Below are 22271 nucleotides of genomic sequence, written 5' to 3'. Positions count from 1 at the left end.
AAGTCTGCTCATAACTTTATTTTTAAGTTATTTTTTTCCTACATATTTTTGTCACATGAGACAAACAAAAAATATTTCAATAAAAACAACTTAACAGTCTCACGCAGAAGCAAAACTTTTATGACACTAAAAATTTCTGATGAAAGGTTACAGGTTACATTTCTTGTTCAATTAATTAAGTCAATCTTAATAGTGGCATTCTTTAAAGCCAAACTCGACTTTAAACCACATGAAGTGGCCACAGTGCCACCTAGTGGACAAAAGTATGTAACATTTGAACGCCCTACGGTGGCCGAGAAGGACACTGACATCTTACAAAATTCACTTTTAGAGGGTAACATGGCTCTCTAGGCTGTTTACAAGAATAAATCAACAAAACCACTGCCTTAGAATGCAAAAAAGAAAAAAAATATTTGTAACAAAAACAACAATTTATTGACTGAATGATTTATTTAAAAAAGCGTTTATTACTAAGGTCAAGCTTGAATAATCCAAGCTCTACTATTATTTACAACATACTTCTTAAAATAGCCAACCGTTGCTAAAATAAACCTTCATACATACATAAAATGACTGACAACGCATAAAACATAAATTACTTTAATTAACTTAGTTAACTAAAGCAAAAACAACAGACCAGAATAAGTAAGGAGACAAAATAACAAAATAAAGTCACACAAACCTTTAACTTATTTATCCTCCTGACTGCTAGCAATGCAAGTTTGTTCTCTGTAGAGGACATTTCCAATGCTGAATATCAACCACTAAAAACTCTTTTTCCTATCAACAGAGCACATTTTGGGCTTTTAAAATGATACTAAATGTGAAAAGGTCAGGCTCTCTGAACTTTTTGTTTGATTTAAAAGAAATTTGGCTGAACTCTTTTTTGTCAAGAGGTCATGAATTGATTGACAACACCACTTGTTTGGAATAATTATCAAAAGTAAAAGAAAAAATGGTATAAATCAGCAAAAAAAATGTCTACTATAAACACAAACAGAATCACAGGGGATGCATCTGAGATGAGTAACCTTGTAAAAGGTAAAAGATCCTTTAGCTAACATACAAACATTACTAAAAATATATGCACATGAATCCTTTTAAAACTGATCAACTCTTGTTTGACACAATAACAAGTAAAACCTTAACTTCAGGGTGACTTGAAAAATTGAAATTGAAAATTGTAAATTGAAAACTTGAGCCAAATAATAAATTGTAACTTGAATTTCCATATGTTTATAACAGAAACTGAAAGAAGTTCTGGTACCCGGTTTTAGTTCTCTTCAGAAAATTTGTGTTTGTTTCAAAAATACAGTTTAAAGCTTTTTTGGCCATAACAAAATTAAAAAAAAGAATTTATGTTCATAAATTAAAGCATTTCAACAATAAAACACATTCACTTCACACAATTAACCATACATATTGTAACATAATTAACTAAATGTTGTCTTTTCATTTTACAGCCAATTTAAGAACAAACCACCCCACCGTAAACCATATGATACAAAAATGTATTTCAAAGAAGAAATTGGGTGCAAATGTTAGGTGCAATAACAAAAATGAAACCAATAATAAATAAACGAAAGAACAATTTTAAAACAAGAACATCTGACCCAACTAGTCCAAAGAGTTCAGAGCTTTTTTAAAAGATTTTAATAAAATAAAAATAATTCAAACATTCGTGATAAATAAATAAATAAAAAAATTGTTTATGTCACTAGCATAAAAAACTACTTTTTTTTATCTTTTTTTTTTTTTTACTTTTTTTTATCTTGAAGCATTCCATTTTTGCAGGAAGTCGTCAACTTATCTTGGAATGAGTTGTGGGGACTTTCTTTGCCCACACAAAACATTAATTTGAAAAACCGTGCCTATGGAGTAAGTTAACTTCCGGTGTAGGAGAACAACATCCGCTTGCGCGCGGGGTCGTTCCGCCATTTCTTCCCCGCAGTCAAGCATCATTGGCTCTCGGCTGGAGAAGGCTGGCTTTCAAGCAAGTGACGGCTCACCGCAGTGTCAAAGCGCTGTGCCGCTCCGTCCTCTGTCTGCTCGTCACTATTACAGCAGAGTTCAGCTCGCCAGCGGTCACGATTTTTGTCGATTAGCTTATTCCTGAGACACGAATCTGCGTAACATGAAACTGAAGGTAAGCGATATTTTAATTTTAGCAAGTCAAGCTAACGGTGATGCTAGCCGGCTCAGCGGCGGAGGAATGGATACATTTTTGCAGCCAATGGCAATGCGGCTCGCGTGCTGATATGATATGGTGCCAGTTTTTTACTGTAACACGAAATTACATGACGTTTTTAATAAAGTTATATAGAAGTTTATGAAATAGCACAACGTCACCCTTGTATAATTTTAGAAATATTGATATAAGAGTGCCCTTTGTGACAAGCTTGATATGCTAGTACTATCTTGTTAAATAAGTTAACTCGCTTCCTTGTTTTAGTTCATGACAGGCCGAACCAACTTTTTTTTTTTTTTAAGTTCAGTTCTGAAATAAGCCTGGCAGGACGCCACAAGGCAAGCCGCGACATATTATAACCGTTCAGGGCAGGCAGCGTTGATGATCTCTCTCTTGAAGTGCAGCTTTTCATGATCCGGCCACGGTGAAGATGTGTTTAGCCTGTGCTGAACAAAACAAAGTCAAAGCAGAGAAGAGAGAAAAAAAAGAGACAACAGGCTTCCCTGGTTTGTGCTTTTGTCTACTGGTATTCTGCACAGCCCATCTGTCACAAAGACTAGTCTAGTTTGACCTGGTTAGTTCAAACAGAATGCGGAGTGTCAGACAGATTAACCTAAATGTGAACTCTGGGAGCTAAAAGTATTGGTAGCATATCATCCACGTGTTTACAGTAAATCACAATATTAAAAAAATATGTTAATATTGTTTTTAATTTACACTATCTTGACCTTTTGTGTTCCAAAGTGAGATAACTAATTCACATCATCATAAAAGACATGCAACAGTTTTAACCCTAGATTTCAGTTAAATAAGTCAAACATATTTTTATTTTGAAAATACGTAATTGATCTATTACATCCACTAGGTTTTCTTCTGAAACAGTTTCTTGCTCTTTTTTTTTAAAATAAAACTGTTTTTCTACTTGTCTTTATTTGAATAATTCATTACTTCACTTCTTTGTTCACTTTAAACCACTAGTTGTGTTGATAAAGGTTTTTTTCGTGAGCAAATAAAATATTTAGTCGAATCATGAACTTAAAACTAAATCAAGTTTTGAATTTTAAATCAACTTGATTCTGTAGTTTGGCTTTGATACCCAACCCCACTAGATATATTTAGCTTCCTTTGCTTTAAAGACCCATTCTGAAATTTGACATTTAAAAGACCTCTGGGAAAACTTTAAATATGATTAAAAGATGGTCAGAGTGGCACTTTCATGTTTTTCTTAATCTGACACGAAAGACAACAAAAAATTGTTTTTTAAAATAAAACTAAAATGATAGCTATGCTACATCTCCTTATGACTCAAATCTAACTTTTTTCTCTCATTTATCGGGGTCTAAAAAAATAAAAATAACAATTGAAGACACTGCTGTAGTCCCTGACGCTGTTCACAGTCAAGTTTTCCTGATCTGTGTTTATATGATTTGTTACCACGACGTTTAACTAATCATTTTTACAAAAAACAAACCAGGGAATACAGTTAAATATCTCACCAGCGTTCGAAATAAGCGGTCATCCTGTTGTCCGAGACGACCAGATTTCACGGAGGACAACCAAAAATGAACCTGATGGTTGTCCGTGTGACATCCTGGTCTTTTATTTAACACTTTGGTATTTTTCGACTATTTTTCAAAGTTTTTGGGAAACCGACCTCCGACTTTTTAAGATAAAACCGAGTGTACACGAACGATCTCGCGTGACTTCCGAACGAACCGAAGACATCGCAGAATGACAACATTGCACCTGCATGTCTTGTTTAAAAGATCAGGGATATGAGTCTTTACTGCTACTGCAGCACACAATGTAAACATTGTATCATTTACACAGGTGTTTATTTAAAATAGATGTTATATCATATTATAACTTTTCATCACATATAAACATTACTTTATATTTGGAATGCTGTACTAGTCCCAAGTGTTCTAAATGTTAAAAATACTCATTAGGTTACAGTGTTGGTTAATGTAATCAAATTTCTGATATATTATAGGGTAAGATAAAGTATTTTCATTTGATCGTGACAGTATTTGATTTACATGGCAATACTTTGTGTAACCAGATGCTTCAATATTTAGTAAAATGGTTGTTTTGAATATTTAAAGAGTTTTTTTAAATGTCCATCATAAGAGGCAGTTGATATTAGATGTATAGAAGAAATAAAGATGTAATTACTGACATCTGAGTAGGTTTTGTTGCTGTTGAATATTGGTATCAAAGGACAACCAAATATTACATTTTTTTTCCTTATTTCTAACGCTGCTCACAGAATTTACATTTCCTAACTCCTCTCCTCCTTCTTTGCTGTGTAAACAATGTATTATCTCTTTGTTCCTTTTAAAAAGTTTATTATGACATTTTGACATTTAATATGTCAAAATGATAGACCTGTTTATCCTGTACAGTATGCTTTCTAAGGAACCGAAAAAAAACTTTGATATCACTTGATAATTGCATCAAACATTATGAAATCTTTGGAAAACTTGGATAAATCCATTCCACTCCAATCATCTTTTGATTTTTCTTATTTTTCAAATGGTTTATTTCAAGCAATCAAGGAATAATGCACAAAGCAATACAATACACATTCATACATTTTCAAAGTGTTTTTAGTGGTCTTTTAAATATGATTGCTGTTTTTAGCCAAATAAAAACCTGTGTAGTTTTCTAGGACATAGTTTCTGCAGAGTGGCAGGAGTTTTCTTCAGAAATTTGCTTCTCAATTGTGGGCGGGACCGTTGGTGCTAGATTTGGTGGTAGTTTGTGACAGAGTTTAGAGCCAGATTCTAGTTCAGACGAGGAAAACAACGACGTTTGTGGATCTAGTCGTCTACATTAGATTCACCAGAACGGACTCATTGGCTTCGCTGAGCGTATTTTCTACACGATAAATACAATGTTTTTCAGACGGCCATTCTTTTTTGTCTGCTCCTGATTTACAACAATTGAAGTAGAGAAAATACTCAAATACAATCTTATCTTATCTATCTTAATACATGTCATTCATCATCAGAAAAAGCCATAAGAACACGTTTAAAACACCAAAACACCATGGCTGTGTCCAAATTCCCACCCTCTCCCTAACTACAAAAAATCTAAATAGTATGGGACTATTTAGTGCTTTGGATTTTAAAAGCAATTCAGACACCATTACTGCTTTTTTTTCCTAAACAGGAATATGACGTCACTGATGTCGCAACATGATACAAGCATTTTATGACAACTATTTGAAAATCCACAGTGTTCTGATGATTAAAATGTTGATAGTTTATTAAAAAAAAAAATACATTTAAACACATTTTATTCTGCAACACTGTTCAGATGCAATGCATTGTGGTCTATATTCGCCAAATTCAGGGAGCAGTAATGCACACTGGTTTTTCACAGAGACTTCTGGGAAATTTGTAGGGGCCTGAATTTTGGACATTGGACTTTAGAGAAGATTTGTTTCCAAAGTCAGATGAGTAATCTTGTTTAATGTTTATAACATGAGTTTTAGTGATTTTTTTTTTAATTTTATTTTAACCCAAACACAAAGCAGCTTTTGACTTGTGAATATAAAGAAATGTGCAGACTTCCTCCTTAAGTGGATGTCCAGGTACTTGAATATTTAAAATCCTGATATTCTGATTGTTTTTAACAGAGCGTCAGCAATTGATGTGTGTGATCGAGCCGGAGTGGAAATTGAGGCCGAGACGATGGAGCTGTCGGATGGCTTGTTGCTGCAAGTCAGCAGTGGAGAGCAGTGGTGCAGCCGCTGGAAGCACCCCGTTGAAGAGTCTGTAAGTCAACAACGTCAATTAACTCTCATAACGTCTTTCATCTGCCGCATCAGCAACATTCGTGTTAAAAGATGAAAGGCAATGGTCTCAAGTTCCCTTTGGTGTGCTATCTGTTTTTCTTAATTGCGTTTTTCTTCTTCTTGTGCGTCTGTTTGAAGGACCGCAGCACCAGCCCCTCAGTTCTGCGCTCGGTCGCCAGCTCCTGGAAGGACGGCCTGTTAAACAGAAAACGGCCCTTTGTGGGCCGATGCTGCTACTCCTGTACTCCACAAAGCTGGGTAAGATCACTCCACCATGGCTAATCTCTAATCTGAAATCAGTAACTAAATCAATTCTAAAAAAAAATCCATAGTTATGTTAAAAAAAAACGAAAAAAGTAACCAGAAACTATGAAAATAATGCATGGGAGCAAAAATGTGAAAGATCTGTGGTTTAAATTGATAAGATATAAGAAGACATTTAACACAAAGACCAAACAAAAACTAATAAGTATCTTCTTTTCTTTGTAGGAACAGCTTTTCAATCCAAGCATCCCATCTCTGGGACTTCGCAATGTCATCTACATCAATGAGACGCATACTAGGTAAACAGAAAGAATCTACTTCCTCCTGCAAAATGTCACTTCTAGAGGATTTCTCTTTAAAGTAAACCAAGAGCCTGGAAAGTGGAACAATATTTTTTTTTTAAATGCAGCTGCTGGATCTTTAAACATCATCATAAATGGCGTTAAGTCCACAGGACGGCTGTGTGAAATAATGAAAGCAACAACAGTTGAATAATTTAAAATGTTAATGAAGACCAAACATGCTCCCAGTGACGGATCTTCCATTTACATTTGGTAAAATGCCATAATATATCAATAGTAAAAGAGCTAAACATGTTCAGGTGTTTGTTCTTTTTTAGTAAAGAAGATAATATATGCTAGTTTCTTTTTTGTTTTTTTGTTCATTTTGGATTAATTGTGGCCAAAAAAATATTAATTATAAATAAATACATAAATAATTTAATTAATAATATTTATTAAAAATAAATTATTTATGTATTTTTATTTAATTAAAAAAACTTGCCAAATTTTCCTTTCATGGATTCTTTATGGTTAAGGTTTTCAAATCGTTTTTATAAGTGTTTTATTTGGGACTAGAATGTATTTTTTGTTCCAGGAACTCAAACACATCATATATTTATTTTACTTCTCTCTGCTTCTACACCACCAAGTCGCTTCTGATTGGTTCCCTTGATCAACAGGGACGACCTTTTTGCTGTGTCATGGCTGTCTTCTATTTTTATTTATTTTTTTACCCCATGGGGATGGATGCTAACCATCTCTCATTAAATGGAAATACAGATGAGGATGTGTAAACTGTACAGCTGGGGTTATTTCACCTGGTATATAGAATAAGTGCTGTAAAAATCTCCATATAAAAATACAGATAGCCTATTGAAGGCCATTTCTTTCTTTTCTTGACATAAAAAGAAGTAGAAACGGTTTTTCTTTACTTGAGAAAATGTCAATGTTTTATCAGACCGGTGCAGGATGGGTAACCAGCATAAAGTAGAAATACAGAGAAGCAATGCTTGATAATTACAACATTTTGCACATCTTTTTGTGTTCATCTGACAATATTACCCATGGACTAAAGAAACTTTCATTCACTGCTGCCATATATAAATATCATTTGGCAATAAAAAGCAAACGATATTAGAAATTAAAATATTGTGGGGGAGAAAATTGTTGGTTATTTCAAAAAAGTGTAACTCATTAAAAATGTTAACTAAACTTTACTGTGTCAGAAAGTTATAGTATAACATCAGACCAATCAAAAAATTATTATTATGTTTTTAGTACAGTTCTCCGGCTCCTGTAAACTAATTTCATTTTCTCTCTCATTACTTGGTTGGTCGTCCTTTGACATACATTAGTGCAGTGTTTTTCAACCAGTGTGCCGCGGCACACTAGTGTGCCGTGGGAGATGGTCAAGTGCGCCGTGGAGAAATTGCCCTCATTAACTGATCTAAAAACATTTTCCATCTCCAGGAAATCAGCTCTTTGTTCATCCAAACAGGCCCTGATAAAACACTGAGTAGTTAGGAATATAAAAGATCTTAAAATTACTTTTTCTTTGTGTTTATTTAATTCTATTAAGGACATTTTGATAAGAATCACGGTACCGCGATTTAGCTGCAGCTATAACTGTGTAAGGAAAAGTCCCGCCCCTTTAACTGTCTCCGCCAATCATTCTTGAAGACTTAATCACATGTCATCAGTCTGACCAATCAGAAGTGGTTAAAGTCTTCACTTCCTTGTTCTTAATTCTGCTGATAAAGTCGCTCAGTTCTAACAAAAATACCAGCTAGAGCTCGTCTTTAGCTGGTGGTTCATCTCTTAGAAAAAAACAGCCGCAACTTCCTGCTTTTTCTGCCACAATTATCACAAAAATCCACGTGCGCGCGCGGGGGGGGGGGGGGGGGGGGGGGCTGTCGATCAATACAGACCATGAATTTCTGCTTCGTTTTTTTTGGATGCTGGTGTGCCGCGGGATTTTTGTCAGGGTTAAAGTGTGCCGTGGCTCAAAAAAGGTTGAAAAACACTGCATTAGTGTGTCAAAGCAAAGAGTCAATCAGCATAGATGAGCTGCCTTCAGGTCATTTGCATTGTTTGCTCTGATGTTCGTCATCTTCGCCCATTGATTTGATGGAGTTCAGGTCAGGCGAATCTGATGGTCAACCAGCATCATCGTGGTCATCAAAGCAGCGTTCTTTTAACGGTGTGGGCAGCTGCCAAGTCCTTCTGGAAAATAAAAATCAGCATCTTCATCATTGACTGTACATAAGAACTGGACTGCTGGACTCCTCCCCCTCACATTCCAAACAGGAAGTACCCACAAGCCAACATCCTATAGACTTCTATAGAGAAATAAACAGCCATTACTTATTCATTCTATTTGTTAAAAAAACATTTTTTGCTCTGCTACCTTATTTTTAAATGTTCTTGCTAATCTTCATTTGTTGTGCAAGTTATTGAAGTTATAAACTGGCCAATCAGATGTATCAGTAAAAGAATGTGGTGCCTTCTGGCCCAGACATCCGACATTCAAAATTTCAGATTTCAAGTAGCCTGCTTTCAAGTGGGAGGGGCATGGATTTCTTCACTCCTGATTGGCCAGGATGATAGCCATAGAAACATTGACTCAGACCGACGTGAAACAATCGTTGCTCACTGGCTCCAACATATCTCGTATCGTGAGAAAATGCAGACTCAATTGACTTCATTTGGTTAGAGCCAGAAGTAGACCATTTTCTATGGGTGATCTCACTCAGTCCAGTTCTCATTTACAGTCAAATATTTTCGTGCAGTTCGTCAGCAGAGGAACACGAGTTGATCTAGAAGTTCTAGTCCTGTGTGTACTGTTGTTAAGTCTTGTGATGAAACATTTTTAGTGTATTGCATTTTTTTTCTCCATGTACCTTTATGAGATCTGGATGATTCCACTGTTCTGCCTTGTTGGAGATTAGTTCATCCCAGTCCGACCTTCTGTGGCTGAAGGCAAATTTACTCTCACTAATGGAACAAACTTGTATTCTTTTCCGTTTAGTTTCTAATCTTTATCGCTGTGGGTTTCTTCCATCGCAGACAACGAGGCTGGTTGGCCCGCAGACTGAGTTATGTGCTGTTTGTCACAGAGAGGGACGTCCACAAGGACATGTTCACCAGGAACGTTGTTGACAATGTGTTGAACAGCAGCAGGTAGGTGTCAACGTGACATTTAAAGAGACTTTCAAAATATTTACAATCACTGCTGATTTTTCTTTTTGGGAGGAAAAAAAACCCCTCTGCAGGGCTGATGGGGAAAACCGCTTCTGAGGAAAAATGATAGTGATTCAGCTGTAGAGCCTAAGGGGAAGAAAGGAGGAAGCAAATGACATATTTGAGATGGTTGTTAAAAGCTCTGGTTTTATTGATGGCAGGGTGGAGACGGCTATTCTAAAATCAGCTGCAGATGTGGAATCTGTCAAGCCGGGTTATGAGTACAAAGCTGTCAACAAAGTGAAGCAGAAAGCCAGGAACGTCCTCCAAGAGATGGTGGCCAACATTTCTCCAGCTTTTATCAGGTGTCATTGCCTTTACATTCCCAGGAAATCGTCATTTGTTAATCTAGTGTGTGTGTAAATATAAAACCTTTTTTATTTTAACTCGATCTGGTTTAGGCTGACAGGGTGGGTTCTACTGAGGCTGTTTAATGGCTTCTTCTGGAGCATTCAGATCCATAAAGGACAGCTGGAAATGGTCAAGAAGGCAGCAACAGAGGTCAGTAGCAGCTAAACAGACAGCCCCGTTGGACATCTCATGCATATTCAGTGCACTTTTATGGTCATTTCTTAAGTTTTGACCAATCCTTATTGTTTTTTTTTTCTTCTTTTTTTCAGCAAAATGTACCCATGATCTTCCTCCCTGTTCACAAATCCCACATTGACTATCTGCTCATCACTCTAATTCTGTTCTGTCACAACATCAAAGCTCCACACATTGCTGCTGGAAACAACCTGAGCATCCCCGTCCTCAGGTAAGAAGACATCAGGCCTTTCAGGAAGTTTCATCTACAAGATACTTCAGATAAAAAATAGAACCTTTTTTATTTTATTTTTTCATTTTCATTTTTTTCAAGCTTATTTCTCATCTCATATTGTAGTTACTTTTAAGACTAAAAGTATCTCAATAAGTTAAACATGTCATTTATAAAAAGAAATCAGAAATGACAAGATTTTCATAATTTTATATATTTTTGTAGCTTCAAAAATAAGTACAGTACTTTTAAAAGATTTCCTAAATTTTTTGTTTTTTTGTTTTATGTTCCTGCAGTGTCCTCATCCGAAAACTTGGCGGCTTCTTTATAAGGCGGAGAATGGAGGAGACGGAGGACGGGAAGAAGGATGTTTTGTACAGATCTCTTCTGCATTCTGTAAGACCTGCTTCTTTCTGTTCAGTGTCTTTTATTTATTTTTATTTTTAGATGGGGTCAATACTCGTCACACATTTAAAAAAAAACAAAAAACTTTTGACCATTTCTTTCTCTATATCTGCTGTTACATTCTGATCCCCCCCTCCCCCCATTATTCTTGCAACAAAATTAAGCATTTGTGTCAAGAATCCTTGGAAGAAATTGGTTGCATTTCTAATAGGTTTAGCAAAGCTTTAAGGCTAATTAAAAAAAAAATTTAAGCCAACTTTTGTAAAATTAATAATTACTCTATGTTCCTTTTCTGCTGTAACCAAGAATAAAACTCTTGTTTTGCTAAGAATTTATATAAAATTTGGGTCCATTGGGTCAAAATGTGTCACTGAAGCATGTTGGCCTCCCTAATGAGAATATTAGTTATGTTCTTGTGTTGCTAACTTTTAATTGGTCCCACACATTTGTTGTATTTTAGGCCTAACCTCCTCAACCAAACATGAACATTTAAAACAGTTTCTAATAGGTTAAAAAAGGCATTCATTTAGCCTTGTTGACAATGTTGGAAATGAATAATAAAGTTACATTGAACAGAGTCTAGACCGCATTAATTCATTTGACAGCAATAAGGCAGTGAAACCCATCTGTACTTACTACAAAAAAACCTCAAGTGAAAAATCAAACCTTTTTGTAATTTCGGTGTGTTTCTCGCAGTACGTAGAGGAACTGATGAAGCAGCAGCAGTTTTTGGAGGTTTACTTGGAAGGCACTCGCTCCCGCAGTGGAAAGCCGTCCACTGCTCGTGCTGGCATGCTGTCCATCGTTGTTGACACTTTGTGCACCGGCGCCATCGGAGACGTGCTGGTGGTGCCAGTTGGCATCTCCTATGATCGGATCATTGAGGGAAACTACAACAGTGAACAGCTGGTGAGCTTTCAGATGACTTTTGTCAGTCAGATGTCTCTGTACTTTGGGAAAATATGAGTTATGTTGAATCATTTTTTTCTTAGAGATATAAATCTTGGGTGTGTTGTCATAGATTCTTTTAATATTTTAATCTGGATACACTTTAACTTCTTAACTTCCTCATTCCTTAGGGAAAACCCAAGAAGAACGAGAGCTGGTGGGGAATAGCATGTGGAGTTTTCCGAATGCTCCGAAAAAACTACGGTTGTGTTCGTGTTGATTTTAACCAACCATTTTCTCTAAAGGTATTTGATAACTTTATTAGAAAGTTTTTCTTTTAACTTATTTTACATCAGAGTTGTACCCTGCGGCAGGAAATTACACATGATTTTCAAATGATCTTAACCTTTCTGTCTGATTATGCAATCATCGGAATCTGAAGCCAAGAAAAGCAGCTTTGCGCTACTTTTACGCACAGTTGCTTTTTTATCGCAACTATTTGGCCGTTAACACAATATAACCTGATTCCAACAGATTCTAAAGCTGAGAAAAGCAACTTTGCGCTATTATGCGGAACTACTGAAAGAATTACGACGACTATCCTTTCACCGTTTAGGTAATTAGCATAAACCAAAGAGATTCTGAAGCTGAGAATAGTATCTTTGCATATCGACACAAAGCTGCTTTTCTCATCCTTTAGAATCAGTTTGAACTACGTTAATTGCGTTAAAGGTTGAAGAGTTAGGATAACTCAAAGAACATCAACACTTCATCTACTGAGTTAAAGGGTTAATTGCAGGGGTTTTCTTATGGTTTAAAAATTAAAATGGATTTTATAATTAATGTTTTTTAGTTCTATTAAACTTTAAAAATGTTTTTATGACTCAGAGGTTCTGGAAAATCCCCACAAAGATTAATTTTTTTGGGTTTGTTCATCTGCAGGAGTACCTGGACACCCAGAGAAACCGTCATCTTCCACCACCGCTATCCCTGGAGAACACTTTGATGCCCACCATTATCTCTGAACAGTGAGTGTCTGAGCGTGAGGGATCTCCTCAGCCCAGATGTTCCTCAGTGTTAAAGGCGACAGGGTTCATGGACCGGCTGGCCTCGCCCTTCCTGCTGCCTCACAGCAGTGTCGGTCATCTGACATCGGAGAACGGGTCTTGATTTTCCTGCTGGCGGGGGTCATTTTAGTTCAGAGCTGTCCCTTTAATAAAGCGACGACGCTTCAAGGGTGTTTTCTCTGGAGCAGCTGCTCTCTCTGGGGTTGCACACTCCAACCGGCTATTATCAGAGGGGAATAAAAAGAACAGCACTTCTTTCTGGCCTTGAATACCAATTCAACACTTGCAGCCTTTTCTGGTCCTTGAATGTGGTTTTAGGTTTGAGATAGGCTGAAGCACAAGGCTGTGATCCTGGAAATAAAAAATAAAAGCAGCTTTAGGATTTCATTCTTTTTAAAATTAATGTTGACATGTGGAAAATGTTATCTCCATGCTGGATTAGTGTTTGTTTAAGTGACTTCTGGTGGAGAAAGGTCAATTCTGTCTAGACTTGTAATCTTTGATGCATCAGAATCCCAATGAAACACAGATTGTCAGTTTCCTGTTTCGTAACTCATCATTCACCTTCTTTCCCACCCAGTTTCCAGCCAGAAATGTGTTTGAGTAAAGTGGTTGCCGGTAACTGCACGCCCTCAAACCTGCTGTTTTGAAATCAATTCCAAATAATCAGTTGAAAATGTTTATTTTTCCTCATACTTGTGGTATTTAGACCTAAATCTTATGTCTGCTTTACGGGGTGGAGTGTTCTTTAGTCAAAATATGCAACAAAGAAAAAGATAAAAACCTTTTAGGTTGAATCTAAATTAGTTTTAAGTCAATATCAGTCACTTTTTGTAGTGGGAATGATCATAATTGGTACTCTAATTATGATGTGCAGCAAGCCTTAATTGCAAAATCCAGAGTGTTTTGGCATTTTTTCTTTCTTACTGAGCCGTTAGTGAACACTTAAAAACTCAACAAAATTCGTACGCACCTTTTACCACGTAAAAAAACCAACCGATTTTTCGACATAGCGATAGACCGCCACCCAAATATGATGACCTCACAACGGGCAAACCTGTAAAAAAAAGAAAAAAAAGAATGCTGCCAACATTTCTTATGAGGCTCCAAAATTTTTTAAACCACATAATGAAATAAAACACAAAGAAGTTTTAAAATTATTATGGGATGGCCACAGCAATGTTTTGGCTATGTGTGATATTTTGCGATTTTTGGCTTTGACGTCATGAAGAAGCCACCATTTTTATATTTATATAACTGGTATAATGCTGCTCGCAGCTTTAATTAATCTTATTTTTAAAGTCCACTTATTGCGTTGATATTTCAACATAAGCAACTAAAAGGTGGCTCACTATCTATACTTTTTATCCATCACAGAAATAAATAAAGAATAAAGAAAGAAAAAAAGAATAAAAGGAACAAAAAAAGCAATGGCCTGTTTTTGTCTTCAAATTAAAAGCTTTGATAAATCAGGTTTTGTTGTGGTTTGGTTTCCAGGCCGGAGCTGTTTGAAGGGCAGGAAGAAGAACAGGCCGACAGAGAACTGCCTGAAGAGATCTATCGACGACAGCTCATCAACAACCTGGCCAAGCACGTGCTCTTCAGTGAGAAACCTACACACTCTCCACCTGCTTCAAACAATATTCACGCCTAAACCAGTCGCTTTAATTCACACACATCTAGTCATCGTCCTGCACTGACTTGGACTACCTGAAGGTTGAAGGTTCGACTCCGGTTAACATAAACTAGTGATGAATACTCATCATATTGAAGCTATAACAACCATTTTGAAAGAAAGTAATTTTTAACTACATTTTTTATATAGAGATATGAATTGCATTATCAAAAATAAAGGTACAGTCACCAAACTTTCTTACATGACTAATTATCACCCATTTTGCTAGTTAATAGATTTTTTTCTAGTTGGTAGTTGATCTATTTTTGCTTAATTATCTAAGCTTCCTCACAGAAGTGCTCTTTTTAAGTGTTCAACCATAAAATAAAGTGAATGAAAAACAAATATAAAAAAACCTTGAACTGTTTATTACATTTTTTTAAATGTTTTACAAATGTATCAGGCCAGTATCTGCAAATGTTTGTAATCAAATGAATTGGATTGGGGCCAAAAAAACTTGATCAGGCTTAACTACCCTCTTGACCGTAAAACTTTACAAAATAGGAGAAAGCTATAAGTTTAAATTTCCAAACATCAAGCACAAAACCATAACCTGAAGAAGCCTCCTGATAAGAAACGTCTGACTTCTTAACCAAACTTTAGTTGTGGTTAACTTACTATTTTCTTTCTTCACTTATTAAGATCTCAGTAAATAATCTACAATTACTTTTCATTGAAAGCACTGGAGGTCATTTTTATTTCCTTCTGCTCTGAGCACAACAGTCTCCTTTCATCCTCTGCTTAAAGGTGCTCCTGTTCACCAGGAAAGCACCAATGAAACGCTATCCTCCTTTCTTCCATTAGCTGAAATCCAACACACAGCGCAGCATCAGCCCATCTGCATCCGTCAGGGCGCTTTGCCCCCGAGTAACACGGAAAACAAACCAGTTCTTCCCAGCTCATTCAGCTGCATTCTCCTACAGCCGGCTTTTTCCTTTTTTTTTTTTCTTTCTCTCTACACGCAGCCAATTACAGAGCCTTCTGCTGGATGGCATGTTGTTTTCAGCCAATAGGGAGAGGGGGAGGATGGAAGCCTGAGAGAGGAAGAATGCAGTACCGGTTTAGGTGTACAATAATCTTTCGGAACTCAGGGACGCACTGTGCTTGAGATGTCCTCCAGTAACCTTTCTACTAAAAGCCTGGCTTTTTATCAACCCAATGTGCGTCCATTTCCGGTTAAATCAGTAAAACATTTTGGTAAAGAATGGTCCTACATGAATACATTTTGTGACTAGATAGAACACTACAATTGTTTTTTATCTTTCTGTGTAAAAGCAGATGACACAAGGGACTTTTATTAACAATTAAAATGTTAATTTCTTTATTCATCTTCATCCAACGTTACATTAAACATATTAAATCTAAAAACAGTTCATTCCTGATCTATCATTGCATCACAGTTTGTTTCTCATCTCCCCTCAGCGGCTAACAAGTCGTCCTCGATCATGTCTACTCACATCGTGGCCTGCCTGCTGCTGTACAGACACCGACAGGTAAGAAAGGCGTTTTCTTTTGTCATCCTCCGCCCACACATCCAGTGTAATATTTTCTTTATGCCTGCCTGTGCAGAACTTATAGCTGATGCGTTTCTCCTGCCTGAAGGTGACTTCATGGTGGACAAAAACTGCTGCCTTCTAAGACAGTGTGTGCAAAATAAACTGCATAAGTAAGGCTTTCCAGAAGATGTTGCTGCATTTCTTTTTTCTAAAGTGTTCCCAGTGGTCTTATGATAATGCTTTTTTTTTTTCCTGTAATGTTTTTAGAACATAGTTTCTGCAGAGCGCCAGGAGTTCATTAGAACTATGCCTCTATAAGTTGTGGGCAGGACTGTTGGCACAAAGAAAGGTGCATTTCTATCGAACTCCTGCCGCTCTGCAGAAACTATGTTTTAGAAAACAATCAGGTTTTTTGGGGGAATTTTAGCCCAAAACGGCGTAAATGATAATTAAAAGACCACTGAGAACGCTTTGAAAATAGATCAAAAGATGATCAGAGTGGGTCTTAAAGTAAAAAAAAAAAAAGACAATTATTATAACTGAACAAAAGGAAGCCATAAAATACATTTTATAGACGGATCTTTTTTAAAAATAAAGTTAAAATATTCAAAGTGATTCATAGCACAACATTATTTAGCAAACTGCCTCAGAACATTGTCTTTCTTTTAAATCTATGTGATTTATTCTTAGAAATAATTCATGCTTTCTTATGTAACCTTATCCTTAATGTAGTATGTGACCTTATTTTGGATTAGATGTGTTTACAGGATTTAATTTTTTCAGGATAAGATCAAATTGTTGGCGTGAATGTAAACAATAGCTTGTCTCATTTTCTGAGATATCCAGCCTTTCAAGGTCATGAGGCTCTGAGATACAAAATGTTTCTGCATAGAAGCTGAAATCTGACCTATTTCTGCATTTAGATGTCCCTTATTTTGTTTCCTACTTTCTTTTTCCCCCACCATTTTTTCAAACCTTTGTAACTGTGGTCTGCTGCCCTCTACAGGCGCTTTGCTGCCACTACATGAACAGGGAAAACAGTTTATCATGAAAATGTTACAGTGGTCTTATTTTGAAAGATTAATTCATTTAAATATGGTTTATGTTTGAAAATTAAATTGTTGATCTTCACGCATCCTCCAGGGTGTGGTGCTTTCCAAGCTGGTGGAAGACTTCTTCAACATGAAGGAGGAGATCTTGTCTCGGGACTTTGACCTGGGCTTCTCGGGGAACTCTGAGGACGTGGTCATGCGGGCCCTCCACCTCCTGGAAAACTGCATCAATGTAACCAGCAGCTCCAGCGGCAACGGCGAGTTTACCATCGCACCGGGCCAAACGGTGCCGGCGCTGTTTGAGCTCAACTTCTACAGCAACTGCCTCTTTCACGTCTTTATTTCTGACGCAGTTATTGGTGAGTTGAACAAATCGGATTCAAAAACACATTTTGTATTACTACTTTCTTTTGTGTTTTAAATTCACACACTTTTCTTCATTTTTGCCTCCAGCCTGCAGCATCCTGTCTCTGCAGAGGGAGCTAAAGTTGGAGTCCAATTCTCATAACCTGAACGAAGATCCTTATGTCTTCCCCCTGGGTCAGGAGAGGCTCATACGCAAAGCTGCTGGGCTTGCTCATTTTCTCATAAATGAGGTGGCCGTAGCACCAGTAAGTCCTTGAACCCTGTCGCCCCTTGCCCCCAGGCTGCTGACGGGTAGCGGTACAGAGCCACAGAGAAATAAAACACGACCTACATTTTCTTTTTGGAAAACTACATCCGACTCTTACTTGAAGCGTGTCGATTCGCTCAGTGGGTCACGTGTTGAAAATCCAACCGCTACTTTGTCAAAGCGGTTACACCCACTGCTAAAGTGAAACCCCTGAGCTAGTAAAGTTAAAGACCAAAACGTATTTGGAAAGTTTCTTTTAGCAGAGCCAGAGAGGAAACAGAAGAAGAGCCTTCGACTTCAAAATAAAAGCCATTTAGCAGACAAAAACCAGGAGTCTTTACTTCAAACATGGATTAATTGTGACTGTTCCTACACCCCATAATAATAGTGCAGAACATTCAGCAGCTGGCTGTCTAATATTGCAAAGATGTTGCTAATAAAGTTGTTCAAACGGTGGATTCATGTTTATAACTATGTTAAGCAAATACCTGTTTTAGGGACGGTTTTTCTTTATTCATCCATCACACCTAAAAGTTGGACGTGGCTGAAGTTGGGGTTTGACTTTTTTTATAGCCTTCCCTTTGACAGTTATTGGAACATCTATATACATTTTAATAGTTCCTACACGATATCTAGCATACAAATAAAGTTTAAGGCAGCTGCAGATATTTTACAGATACAAAATGAAGATAAACTGGAGACTTGAAAAAAACTATAAACATTTCCTGTGTGAAAGTTTTTCTGTTAAAAAAATAAAGCTTCAACTCTCCTTCGCTTAAACTGCATTTATCTGCATATTTACTTGAAGAACTTGTGCTGTAATGTCAACATTTGCCTTTTATTCTGTGTTTCTCAGCCTTGTCAGACAATTTACCAGGTTTTCCACGACGCAGTGACCCGGCTGATCCAGTATGGAGTCCTCTATGTGGCAGAGGTGACGTAAATGACATCAAATGTGAAAATCTAAAGTCCCAAAGTAGCCTTTATTATATTCTATGTATATGGTTACCAGGAGGATCAGGAAGAACTGAGCCCCAGCCCCGCAGAGGAACCATGGCCCAAGAAGTTTTCAGAACCGCTCTCCTGGAGAAGTGACGAAGAAGATGAGGACAGTGACTTCGGAGAGGAGCAAAGAGACCGCTACCTAAAGGTTTTTATCTCATTTTCATACCATTTAAAAAAAAAAAAATGGTATGACATCACTCGACATTTCTGATATGACGCGTGTTCTTTGGCCGCCAGGTGAGCACCTCTGCAGAGCATCAGGAGTTCTTCCTCTTCCTTCAGAGGCTGCTCAGCCCGGTTCTGGAGGCTTACAGCGGAGCTGCCATTTTTGTGCACAGTCTGAGTGAGCCCATGTCAGAGTCTGACTTCACCCAGAAGCTCTTCAGATACCTGCTCACACGCACAGAGAGAGGAGTGGCTGCCTATGGTAATAAAACATCTGCTTTCAATCGCAGTGTGTTAAGAACATTTCATGTGTTTGTTCTCTTTTGTACTTTTTTTTTTTTTTTTACTTTATAGGTGAAAGCGCGACTCATTATCTAGTTAAGAACACGGTGAAGACTTTCAAAGAGCTTGGGGTAAACTTCTCTTTAACCGTAAGTGGAGTTTTAAGGTGGATTTTACATGTTCATGGTGCGTTTGTGATCGTTTTGCAGGTCCTGAAGGAGAGAAAAGAGGACAAAGTGACGACTCTGGAGCTCAGCAGCACTTTCATACCTCAGGCCAATCGGAACAAACTCCTGCAGTACATCTTAGGCTTCAGTCTGCTGTGATCCAGACCCCCACCCCCTTTCACAAAGGGCTCCTACTGGTTACTCCTAAACAACCCCAGGTGCTACACTGTGGATCCATTTTACCAGGAAGTGCCTTCACGTCAAAGCCGCTAACTGTTAGCCGCTAGGTTGGGAGAAACTTGAAGGCAGTCTTTTGAGTCTCTGATGAACGCACATCGGAGCGCCACGCTGACGAAAACACTCGCGCATCATTTCTAACTAGAAACCGCCAATACGTGCACATCAACTCTCTAAATTAGACTTAAACGACGACATACAAGCAATTGATGTTTAAAATCAAACATATCTACTGTTCTAACAAGATTTCTGACTCTTTGTGCAAATTATTTTGAAAAGCCAACTAATTAGCAAATGTTTCTGGAACTGTAGAGACTCTGTTATGAAGCACTTATTCTTTTTACTCGTCTCAACTCAGTGAAAGCATTTTTTCTTCTCTTATTCCAGTTCCAGATTGAGAAGTTCACTTTCTAATTTGGTAATTTTCCACAAAAACCGACAAACCTACAAATTTAGTTGAACAAATCCAGCTCAAAATTCCTGCTGCTATAGATCTGTGTTACGGAAGCGTCCAATACTTTTTTATCTTTTTATTTTCTTTTATTTTTTTATCAGCTACATCTGACTTTATTGTGATGAGTTTTAGAGACAAACAAACTTGAGCAGACCAGAGAAAAAGGCAATGATTTATGTTCAAATGAACTGGGAAACGATGCAAAAAAAATTAATGAGAAAATTTCAAAACGAAAGATTTTTTTCTGACTTTTAACATTTTTTTTAAAAATGCGCCAGTGTTTTTTAATTTATTTTTTTTATTAAGGGCACTCAAGTACAACACACTAGAAGATTATGTAGCTCACAGCTTTTTAGCTACAGCTGAATTTACCATACAGTGCATAGGTTACAAAAGCCAGTTGTTTTAAAGCGCATGTAAATACACGTGTGACGCATTTTTAACTATCTGACTGAAAAAAACAAAAAAGTGGATTTTCCTCCAAATTCCTCTATACGGCACACCTTGCTAACGTTAGCAAAGCGTTTTGGTTCGAAAATATTTACTAACCTAAATCAGTATTTGGCCTTCAGAGGCCCAGCACTAGAATTAGATGCTCACAACAACAGCCTTCACTTTTTAATGAATGTTACATCTCACTGCTCTTAAACGCCACAGCCAGGACATCAATGTGCACCTATACGACAAAGATCCACTCTGATTACCTTTTAATTTATTTTCAAAGGGTTCCCAGTGGTCTTTTAATTATCAGCATGACGTTTTTGACCCAAATCAAAAAACCTGTGTCGTTTCCTAGGACATAGGTTCTGCAGAGCAGAACTACTTTTTTTTCACCTGCTCCTCATTCACAACCACTGGAATAAAGAAATAGTCAGAAATGCACTTTAAAAGCCTAATTTTCTTTTATATACGTCCTCCATCATCAGAAAAATTCCACAAGAAACATGTGAAAAACGCCAAAAAAGAAGATTTTCACCAGAGTGGGTCTTTAATGGAAATGCAGAACAAATAATCGCTTTGATCCGGTAAATAAAAGTTTAACAAAGTGTGCAGTAAGCAGATGAAAAATGCATTTAAATGTGAACTGTGAAATGTGAAATTTCATAACTTCTTTCTTACAAAATATGCTAACAAAGTCGAGCTACAAATGAACAAATGTTGTTTTTTTTAATAGTAAACATCAAGCCTGAACATAATAAATCAAAAAGCAGAGCAGTACAACAACAAAGTGGGATCATACAGTACAAGCGCATTCACCAACAAAATGTTTTTATCTGTTATTTCGAGCCAGTTTTCTTCCATAATAAAAAATAATTGTAATAAATGAGAGTTTTGGGAGAATTTGAACTTGAATGTAAATGTCCATTTGGAATCAAGAGGTTTGAGTGAATAAAAAGAAAGTGTGACGGTCCTGAAAAGGAGGAGGAGGTGGTGTTGTGTAAGCAAACACAAATGCTGCTGTTTGCAGTCAGTTTGAATGTTTAGTTTTGAATTCATGTGGAATTGTACGAACTTTTTTGTGCCTGTATATGTTGACGTAATTTATCAGAAGTTACTTATAGCCCCCATTTGAGGAATAGTTTACGAAGGAGGGCTGCAGCATGTGGAAGAGTGAAACATGTTGGGTCTGAAAGCAGAAAGTTCCTGAGAACGCATCAAGATTTAGAACTTTTTTTCTGAGCCCGCAGCCTCACAGAGGTGTGGACTTCCAGCGAAACCTCTCCTCGTACTGCACTGCACGCTCTTCTGGCTGCCTTCAATCATCCACAAGGTTACCTGTCAATCTGAGCGACGCCGTGCAGTTTCGTTTCATAGAAACATATTTTTGTGTTACATTTATTTCTGAAAAATCAGTGTGTGTAATTGTAGAAATCTGTCGGTACAAATGATTTTTTTTGTTTTAAATCCATGGTTACTGAAGCTGCATTAACACCCCACCATGTACTGATGTGAAAACATGCCTGTGTCTGGGGAGCAGGTGCCTTTTTTTAAGCATTGTAGTTCTGTTTGTGTGTGTTTTTTGTTTCATATTTGTGCATGATAACAACTGTTTTATGTTGCATCCTAAAGAACTCTTTAGATTGTAACTTAAAGTAAATATGATGTGTTTTAAGAGGAATTCACCCGCTACTGAAAGAAAAAAAGAAAAGAAAAAAGCTTTGGGGGCAAAGCACAGTGGGCATCATTAGATATTTTTAAATAAATTAATAATAGATTAACAATGGTTGTGTCT

The 22271-nt window shown here is 37.0% G+C and overlaps 1 protein-coding gene across 1 annotated transcript; it reads left to right on the top strand.

Moving 5' to 3' along the window:
- Positions 1–1922: 1922 nt before the first annotated feature.
- On the top strand, positions 1923–22260 carry gpam (glycerol-3-phosphate acyltransferase, mitochondrial). The gene is made up of 21 exons (XM_023949385.2): positions 1923–2146; positions 5832–5970; positions 6129–6248; positions 6480–6553; positions 9602–9715; positions 9937–10080; positions 10177–10276; positions 10396–10532; positions 10829–10928; positions 11634–11846; positions 12017–12130; positions 12768–12853; positions 14390–14496; positions 15990–16060; positions 17207–17474; positions 17569–17726; positions 18585–18662; positions 18741–18878; positions 18971–19160; positions 19253–19311; positions 19390–22260. Exons 2-21 carry the CDS (start codon positions 5887–5889, stop codon positions 19504–19506), a joined length of 2472 nt encoding a protein of 823 aa, XP_023805153.1. The 5' UTR covers positions 1923–2146; positions 5832–5886; the 3' UTR covers positions 19507–22260.
- Positions 22261–22271: the final 11 nt, after the last annotated feature.

Source organism: Oryzias latipes, chromosome 19 (genome assembly GCF_053564925.1).
Source record: "Oryzias latipes strain Hd-rR chromosome 19, Olatipes_Hd-rR_3.1".
Lineage (NCBI taxonomy): Eukaryota > Metazoa > Chordata > Actinopteri > Beloniformes > Adrianichthyidae > Oryzias > Oryzias latipes.
The sequence above is the reverse complement of the archived record's forward strand: the minus strand, read 5'-3'. Positions and strand labels throughout refer to the sequence as shown.

Coding starts and splice junctions, on each gene's coding strand:
- gpam (XM_023949385.2), top strand. CDS start 5,887: ATGGAGCTGTCGGATGGCTTGTTGCTGCAAGTCAGCAGTGGAGAGCAG. Junction 9,716..9,936: donor AATGTGTTGAACAGCAGCAG/GTAGGTGTCAAC, acceptor TATTGATGGCAG/GGTGGAGACGGCTATTCTAA. Junction 12,854..14,389: donor CCCACCATTATCTCTGAACA/GTGAGTGTCTGA, acceptor TTTGGTTTCCAG/GCCGGAGCTGTTTGAAGGGC.